The sequence below is a fragment of the Chanos chanos genome, chromosome 13, assembly GCF_902362185.1.
Source record: "Chanos chanos chromosome 13, fChaCha1.1, whole genome shotgun sequence".
Taxonomy (NCBI): domain Eukaryota; kingdom Metazoa; phylum Chordata; class Actinopteri; order Gonorynchiformes; family Chanidae; genus Chanos; species Chanos chanos.
Genome location: NC_044507.1, coordinates 9,475,562 through 9,484,595, shown reverse-complemented (window position 1 = coordinate 9,484,595; position 9,034 = coordinate 9,475,562). Strand labels below are relative to the sequence as shown.

The window sequence follows — 9,034 nt, the reverse complement described above, 5'->3', positions numbered from 1 at the left end:
TTTTGTTTGGTTTTTAGTTAATAATGAGGTACACCTCTGCATAGGTGGATTGGGTAATAATATTATTAAATGTTAGTAAATGTTATATTGCCAGGTCCGATATTTGTATGACACCTGTGTTGTTGTTTTTCTATGTGCAATAAGTACTACAGAAGAGTCATAAGCATCAGTGATGGAATCACATACCTGGTCAATCATTATATTAATCTGACCTTGATCCAGTTACCATGATTGCCAAGTTATACTATTCCAGTTCATTGCTCCACTCTGCTTCCAGTTAAGTCTGAGGGAGTGTCTCTTTGGTATTTAGTACCCTACAGGCAACAACTACACCAAACTTAGGCAAGTTTTCCCAGTTTATATGATGCCAACCCTGTGTCTACATAGGTACATTTTCAATGCAAACCTTGTGAACTTTGTACAGCTACATGTGTGCAAGCAAAATGAGACACACAGTATCAGAGTTACTGTATAGAAAGAAACGGAAATAAAGAACAGAGTGACACATTCATTGCTACTTAACACACTGACTTATTTTGTTTTAGAAATATACTACGCTGTTTGTTGCATCAATTTGACATTGCCTCTTACTACTACTGTACATTGCATCAATTTGAAAAGCATCCACAAAGCTTTAATGAACAACTGATCATCTGTTTACAATACGACAACATCTACATGTACAAATTGAGACATTTCCAAGTTGAGCTTTAAAAACATCATCAAACAGTATGGGTGTCTGATTTGTTAACATTAGTACATTCAGTGGGTGGGTAAATTGGTACATTATTCTCTGCATAAGCAGGGCGTGCGAGGGAGGAAGAGGTAGCGAACTATACACGTTTTTCAGACAATTCCTGAGACCAGATGTCATAAAGGTAGAGTTTCTGTTCCAGCATTAGTAAGGTCCACTAGCTAACCTTCAGTCTAAGTGGGAGCTCCACCTGCTGGGTAAGAGTGGTTGATAGTTTGCTGGCTTCTGAAGAGCCGCTCTGGCTGTGTGGGGACGCGTGTGCGTCTGCCTCCCAGGTGTTTTCAAAGATATGACTGGCTTGTGGTCACAAACAGACAGGCAACAACCAGCAGCAGCCTCTGCACTGTAAAAAAGAAAAAAAAAACAAAAACAGAACTATCAGTATTGACACTCAATAAGATAGGTCTTTGGCTTTTAAAAAAAAAAATGTTGATGAGAGACTGGCAATGAAAAACAGCCCAAGACATACCACTGTGAGCTACACCCAGGAACCAAAGGACTAGAATTTGGCTGATGAAGTTGTTGACTGCCAGGGGAAGAGTTACAGAGTTCTACAGGTCTATCCATGGTAGGGTCTCCTGTTTGTGCAATAGGCACCTTTTCTGCAGGCTTCTGTGTGCCGATACATGGCCTAACAAGTCTGAGCCTACGTGCCCGGATCTCTGCTAACTTCCTGCCACCGGTGGGTGAAACAGTCGTCAAAGGAGGGGATGGGGAGAGAGTGTGGTCTGATGACAGAGTAAGTCTGGAAATCTCAGGAGAAACAGCCTCTCGTTCCAACAGATCTATTACAGAAAAAAAAAAACACATTAAACACTATTTAACATTACGTTAGAAGTGACCAATTGAGAGATTAATGACTCCTCCATGAAATCACAGTACGTCTGCAATTTTACCAACCAGACTTACAAAATTATCCTTCAAAAGCTTCATATCCAATATGTCAACCTAAATATGTCTGTATTTCAATATGTCTACCCCAAAATGGACATGCACATTTTGAGGAGGGTAAAAGTTGTTTTGTCTTGTTGTTAAAACATTTGTCCATGAATTAAAACAAATGCAGATTTTATGTAAAAAAAAAAAAAAAGGCTTAAAAACAAACAGTGGTTTGAATGGAGAACCTGGCGATGGAGAATGGAAAGAGGAATCAGGCGAATCATTTTCTATCCGACGACCACATGCAGTTTTGTCTTCTCGCTCTTCCTGTTTGTCAGTGATGACGCTAAGAGTGTGTCCTGACACCTCCTCTTCTTCAGAGTCAACACCTCCTCCTTCACTGTGGATGATGCTCATTATCTGTGGCTGCCGAGCTTTCTCTATCATCATTAGTCGTCTGTCGCGCATGCATGGAAGTGTGCACACACACACACACAAACACATACAAAGAGACAGAGACAAAAACAAAAGCATTGTGGACAGTTAGCCATGTGGACAGTTAGCCGTGTGAAACAGATAGGGAAAAAATGCTAAGAGCAAACTGTAGCAGAGCAACAGGAAATAGTTAACCGGTCTTGTACGCAATGCTGGACAAATTGCTCCATACCGGCTGTGTTCCTCCCTCCAGGCTCTCAGCTCAGCAAAGATGTCATTGCGGCCCTGACCTCCTGAGTCCTCAATGTCATATGTGTGCTCTGGAACATAACTGAGTTGGGTAGAGGGCCTAGGATTGGAGCTGGTTGCTCTATGCTGGACAAGAAAGCATGAGATAGCAAAAGAGTTGTGACAAAGGTAAATTTGGCCATCGGTGGTTATTCAGTCTTAAAAGGCTGGCTCTATCTAAATGCCTGTCCCCTGAGAACCCCCATAACCACCCACCCATTCACCCAGCCACACACCCCATCATCTTCCGCTTGACCTTAATAGCATCATCAGATTATGACTGTTTATAACCTTTACATAGACTCCACCCAGGGTCAATAAACTAATCTTGATAAGGCTACTTTCACCAATAAAAGTCTTCCAGGTAATTATTGTACTCAAATGAAGCTTACGTCTGATGTCATACATGTTTGTATAGAGAACATAACCCCTAGTTTATGATTGTGAAGGAAGTCTAGCAGACATCATTAAATGAAGACTCACCGTCAACTTCTGCCGACGCTCACGGAGAGCTTGTACGGGATTTCCACAGAAAACAATTTTTCCTGCCCCTACAAGTACACAGATAAAACTCAGCATTTCATGCAATGCCTCATATGAACTGGCATCATGCATAAAGTTCAGTGAAGTAGCGACCACAGATAATTTTACATTTTATTTACCATCCACAGGGAGGCAGTATTAAACACCACAACTGGCCATCTCATAAAGGTACAACAAAGCCTCGTGAGACACTTCTCATTTAAGGAAATTGCATTTGTTTAATATTCTGCTAATAAAATTCATAATTATGATTAAGAACAACTAACTTTCCCAAGATACACAGCCTCATGGTAAGGAATGGGAATGAGGATAAATGGTACTGAATTTAAGCAGCTCCGTGGCAAACTAGGATTTTGGGGGTTTGTTTAGAGACATGGGTTTTTTTTGTGCCACAGAGTAACGTCTGTTTTCATAAGATACCGTGCTAGTGCCTGAACTAACGTAAAGTTGCCGATGCAGAACTTTAAAAGGTTTTGAGGTGCCATAGACAAGCATTTGCTCACCATGTGTCAGATCACTGGCATCGTGATCCAGAGAGGCTGGGTCAGATTCGGCAGAACCCGGCCTAGAGCTTGACGAGGACAGGGGTCCAGCGCTGCTTGGACGACTTGGGAGGTTAGCGGAGGAGAGGTCAGCGCCAAGGCAATGGGCAGAGCACGGTCTAGAGTAGCCACACGCGTTGGCTCCTCTATCCTCTGCCACTATAAAACATACCAATCCCTTTATTAAACAAAGTGATGGTGTTTCATAGATGCATAAATGTCTTCCAGTGAAAATATCTGAGTACAAACTGCAGCCTTGCTCAGTTTGTTCCTTGGTTTTGAAGCTGACCACTCAACAGAAAAAAGTAGAAAAGACCAAGGTGCTCCTCCTAAAGTTAAAATGACTTTTTATCAAACGGCATATTACACTGAAAAAAAATAAAACGCACTGAATATGCCATTAGAATAAGAATAGAATGGGTTTTTTTCCTCCTTTTTACATATGAATTTGAAAACAAGCCCAAGGAGCAGCACAAACAAAGTCATGTGGATTGGTAATTTATTTATACCCAGGGGCTCTAAGTCATCAGAGGGATTGCAGTCCTTGATGGACTCTTTAAGCAGGACCCACTCCATCTCTGAGGTCTTGCAGACACGTGTGTCCTCCTCTTCCACAGAGACATCGTCCAGGTACAGCAGCTGTGGGATTAGCTTTCTCACTGATGATCGGTAGCCATACTCTACAGACTGTTAACAAACACAGAGCAAGGGTGTGGAGAAAGGTAGGTGGTTTCCAAACAATGCTTGTCACTGTACATGTTAATTTTTCACAAGCAGTAAAATCTCATTTGAATTCCCATGGGTGACTGCTCAGTGGAAAAGAATTGCATGACATCAGAGAGATTATGTCCAGCAATCAGGTACAGGGTGAAGAAACCAGTAAACCTGGAGAACGTAGACACTACCTAACATAGCCTGTACTGAACTATGGCAGAAATGCCAAAATGATTCATCTCCCGTGTTGGTTTAACCTCAAGAGATGAAAAGCATCTGAAGAATGAATGATACTAGGACTGCAAAGCTTAAATTAACACTGAGAATTTTGCCCTGCACACTGCCCCCAACCAATCATCACACAGAGAGAGATGATAGTTTATGGAAAGAAGGGAATAAGAACATCCCTTATTCACCACACCAACTGATACATATTCAAAGTGAGGCTTTGCCCTCACTGTTGGTTGCCCCAGTTTTCATAATTCCTTGTGGTGAGTGAAAATAAACTGATTACTTTGTGCCAGCACCTAGAGATAGAAAAGAAATCTAATAGAGAACCAGTCAGCCCCTGCAGTCTTCCTACTCAAGTGAAAGCTGATGAGTAGAAAGCATACCTGCTATTGAGAATGCCCTTGACACCTATAATTATTCATTCAGGTTTTTTTTTTACATGACTTGTGTTACAAAAAATAAATGAGACTAACTGCTCCAATTTTATTCTCTTGGACATATACGGTGAAATTATACTATAAAACACGCTGTATCTTTCAAAACCATTCTGTTATATAGGTAAAAGCAAAACTGGGGGGAAACACTTTCTATTCCATCTTATTCTGTTCAAGAGTTTTTTTTATTGAATTAAAATCTTCTTTGTACTGTCATTTATTGGGTTTCATGATGGATATTTCATAGCAGTGCCAAATCAAGCATCAGACAATGTCTTTCATGTCTTTCAAAGAGAGTAATTTCATTTTGTTGACTTGTGGAGCCATTATCTGGCTGGCCCATGCAGTAAATGTGCAGGGTTGAGTATTGCATGTGCTCCAAACTCTGCTTGCTGTACCACAGTAAGGAGAAGCTAAGCCTGTTAATCTTATCAGCCACGCTCTCTTACTTAAGCTCTGTTCCCAATCTGATGCTCTCCATACAAAACCACACGATGGATCTTTAAAAAAAGACAGGGTACAAGCACAAATCATCGATGTGAGGGAAAGACATTACCTATAAGACCAAAGATCAATGATGAATCTCCATTTCTCGTCATATAGCATCATTATTCCAAGCCTAAATCTTTATTAAATCATCCTAATTTAGGTAAGTAAAGTACAATACAATACTTTCATATGAGATATTTAAGGTCTGCCACATGTTGTTCACATTAGTTCTGTCTGTCTAAAAAGTGCTTTGAGAAGCCTGTATCAAGAAAGCTGAGAATTAAAGGTTGAACTCTAAGGACTGCAGCCTTATAGGACTTTTGTCTGTGTACCTCAGTAGCACTGGGGTGGGGCCGTATGCACACAGGGTTTCCCTCCAGGTTCAGGGTTCTCAGGCGACCACACAGGCCCAAGAACTGCACCTGGACAAGATCGTCCACATTATTCCCCTCTAAATCGAGCAGCTCCAGACACTCCAGCATGCTAACCTGGCTCAGGTCTGAGATGTTATTATAGGCCACATAAAGCTCCTGAAACAAGAAGGTGACAATTTTTAACAACAGCATGTTAATTTCAGGTGCGATCTCATATTAGCTCAAGTTCTGAACCTGTGAATAGACTTAAAAAAAAAAAAAGGAAAGAAAAAGAAAAAAACAGGACGGTAAAACTAAAAATTGTGTTCAAATTAAGGAAATAAATCATACACCACATTAATGAGCCCTGACTTAAACAATGGACAGAAACACATCACTGTATAGTACAGGTGGTTATTTCATTTTAAAATAATCACAATGGGGTGCTGATACATTTTCAAGTGTCAAAATACCTTTAGAGAGGAGAAAGATGGAATTCCATCCAAGTCAGCCAAACCACAACGAGCCAGCCATAGGACGTGCAGGTGGGAGAGAGTAGTTCCAAGATCCCTGAGGAAACATAGACAACAATGAGCAAACACACCCCTTTATTCCTCCAGCAGGCCTCTTTGACCCACTTCCTTCATCTGCTGGACCTCAGCACTTTCTCCTGTGCCCTGACCGTCCCGCAGCAGGAAATGCTATCAAGACGTTAAAGACGCTTCCCAGTTCTGCACTCCCGGAGTAATTTAGACAGCGCTGTTTCGTCTGTCACCTCCACTTTCACTGATATTTCTCTCCAACAGGATCCTTAACACCTGTGCTGGTGTCAGTCAAAGTTACAAGCAAAGTAAGTCAGACGACACGGTGTATTAACCATGTGTGTCTTTGTCTGTGTGTACCCTCGCGGGGACATCGAGGGTTGTATTACGTTCTCCTAAAAAAAGGTTCCAAAATCATGACAGAGGGTATGTAATCTGGTTAAAAATAAAGGTTACACTGAACCAAAACACTTTATTGTATAAATCATAATAATTTTAGCAAGGACCAGTGGTGTCTGATGGATGTACTTGATAATATGAATCACAGTAACAAAGCAGACACACACACATACTCACTCACACACACACACACACACAAACACACACGCATACACTTTCTCAATCCATGGAAACAACAGGTGATCCTGTTCTCCAGATGCGTCGAATCTACAAAGTCATCCTTTGAGACACTAGCTTCATCTTAAGATATATGACCTAGTGCATCCTCCATCTACAGGAAGTAACATTTGCCGTTTATCTGGGTTTGAGAGTTACAAGTCCCAGCTGGCTTTACTGCAAGGTATAGAACCATGCACCTGCACCACACAAGCACATACGGGACATTTGGGCTCTTGAGTGTTCCAGTGCCTCATTCTTCAAAACCCCACCCGTGACCACATCCCGCATACTTGCAGCTCACAGGAGGCATGGCAGGGATTTCCAAGGCCAGCTGAGCTCTGTTTCTAATTACCATTTCCTTTTGCATGGAAAACAGAGAACCTTATACTCTGTGTCTCTGGTCTATCTCTTCTTACTTTTTCTAAACCTCTGGAACAAGGATCTTTCTGAAGGACTCAGATGTTATATCACACACTGATAAATCTTTTGCAATATTGTTGAAATCTGTTTTAATAAACATGTAAAACTGTTAACATTAATGAGAATAACATGTCTTCAAGACTCCCACACATGAAGAAAAAATTACAGAGGAAATATACAAGCCCTTACCTCACAGACAAAATCAAACTGTTGTTCATTTTCAACTGTACAAGTTTGGGCAAGTAGGTACCTGCAATGAAATGGAATAAAAAAAGAATTAGAGTTAGTTGCCTGAGCCATCAGACATTGTGATGACGATTCAGTTCATATGTGTCTCTCTAAACTGGCTCACTACCAACCACACCTAATCTTTCAAAATTCCAGTCATACGCTAAAGAGTATGCCTAAGAGAATACATGATTCACTCCTTCCCCATAACTTCCGTTCCACTTGCTCATGTTGTGCAACTTCAGCTTTCCCGGTTCAATTAAATCCCTAGAGGTAAAATGTGCAGCATCATTCAAAAGACAAAAGAACGGATCTGTCACCAGGAGAGGATCATTAAGAAGTTACAGCTGCTTTTATTGAATGGCTGTCAGCACTGAGATGTTCTGTAATGCTCACCCTTCATTGACTTAGATTGCCTACCCACGGAGTTTGAGATCAGATCTTTTTTTTTTTTTCTTTTTCTTTTTCAGTTGCCCACATAACTCAAAAGTGCTTGGAGCATTGCAGGACCTTGCCCAACATGTTGGTCACTTTTCTGTTTTGACCTCAGATCTGATGCCTTTTGACTACCTTACGAATTTTAGACCTTTTCCGGGGTGAAAAAGGAGGTACTTGATTTAGTAAGTCACTCTCACCAAAGTTCCCAAGGGTATTCTGCCGGGTATCAATGGACATCTCAAGAGAAGTAACTTCGCGTAGGTCCTCAAATCCAGTTAGGCTCCTCTGTGGTGTTATTAACACAGTATCACCCCCTGAGGTTAGTTATTACATCACATTATCTTAACAAGGTGAGTAATAATTACGTATGAGTATCTCACCAACTTCTCTGGAGAAAGATACAGATCAACTTGTAGATCAGTGTCCTCGCAGCCTGAAGGAGTTGGATTTATTCGGTCAGACCCACTTAGTTCTGTTATCAATGGACGACCTCTGCCTGACCGCCTTGTTCTTACTGACTCTCGAGAAAAACTCATCTTTCGTATGTAACATTACCTTAAAGGCACACAGAAAGAAAAGGCAGTATTAATCAAGGATGTAAATTCGTGAGAAAAATCTGGAACTACAGTGGCAAGCCAACAACCCGACTTAGCTAGGTTAGCTACCTATTACAGACATCAAGTAACTAGGCAAGTTCTTTAGCTTGGCTAAGCTATCAAACCCCAAAGTTAACACGACATTAGAATATACTGACACTGAAATGTTTTGCTAATTTATATGTCCATTTGCATCGAATTTCTTACCCCACAATCTAAAATGACCAACCCTAATCACAAATTTATTTGCAGTAGCTGGCTGAGTGCTCCACCACCCAGAAGTTTGGTTGGCAACGGTACTTTACTTCCTAGATACGGTGATAATGGGTACTGCTGTCTGCAGGGATGTGTAGTCTTGTGCACGGCTACAGAATTTTCTCAAACTGTTGCCTTTGAAAACCTTGCGCTCTAACCCCAGATGCGTTTCAGGATACTTAAAATTCACCAAGCTCAAACTAAGCTATCTTGACAGGCTACGAATAGCTCATTAATTGAATATAAATTAAAATTATCTAGCAAGCTGCGAGCAC

At 41.1% G+C, this 9,034-nt stretch overlaps 1 protein-coding gene across 1 annotated transcript; it reads right to left on the bottom strand.

Moving 5' to 3' along the window:
• Positions 1-922: 922 nt before the first annotated feature.
• lrrc56 (leucine rich repeat containing 56) lies at positions 923-8,444 on the bottom strand. The gene is made up of 12 exons (XM_030790619.1): positions 8,289-8,444; positions 8,106-8,193; positions 7,432-7,492; positions 6,136-6,232; positions 5,642-5,839; positions 3,951-4,128; positions 3,403-3,594; positions 2,840-2,907; positions 2,301-2,443; positions 1,879-2,090; positions 1,224-1,539; positions 923-1,097 (listed from the first exon to the last, which is right to left on the bottom strand). The coding sequence occupies exons 1-12, from the start codon at positions 8,442-8,444 to the stop codon at positions 923-925; spliced, it is 1,884 nt and encodes a 627-aa protein (XP_030646479.1).
• Positions 8,445-9,034: the final 590 nt, after the last annotated feature.

What these genes read in the sequence shown, in the direction of transcription:
- lrrc56 (XM_030790619.1), bottom strand. Translation starts at nt 8,444, where the DNA reads ATGAGTTTTTCTCGAGAGTCAGTAAGAACAAGGCGGTCAGGCAGAGGT. An exon ending in GAATACCCTTGGGAACTTTG is followed by an intron (nt 7,493 to 8,105) that starts GTGAGAGTGACT and finishes ATTTCATTGCAG; the next exon opens with GTACCTACTTGCCCAAACTT. An exon ending in TGATGACTTAGAGCCCCTGG is followed by an intron (nt 3,595 to 3,950) that starts GTATAAATAAAT and finishes TTATAGTGGCAG; the next exon opens with AGGATAGAGGAGCCAACGCG.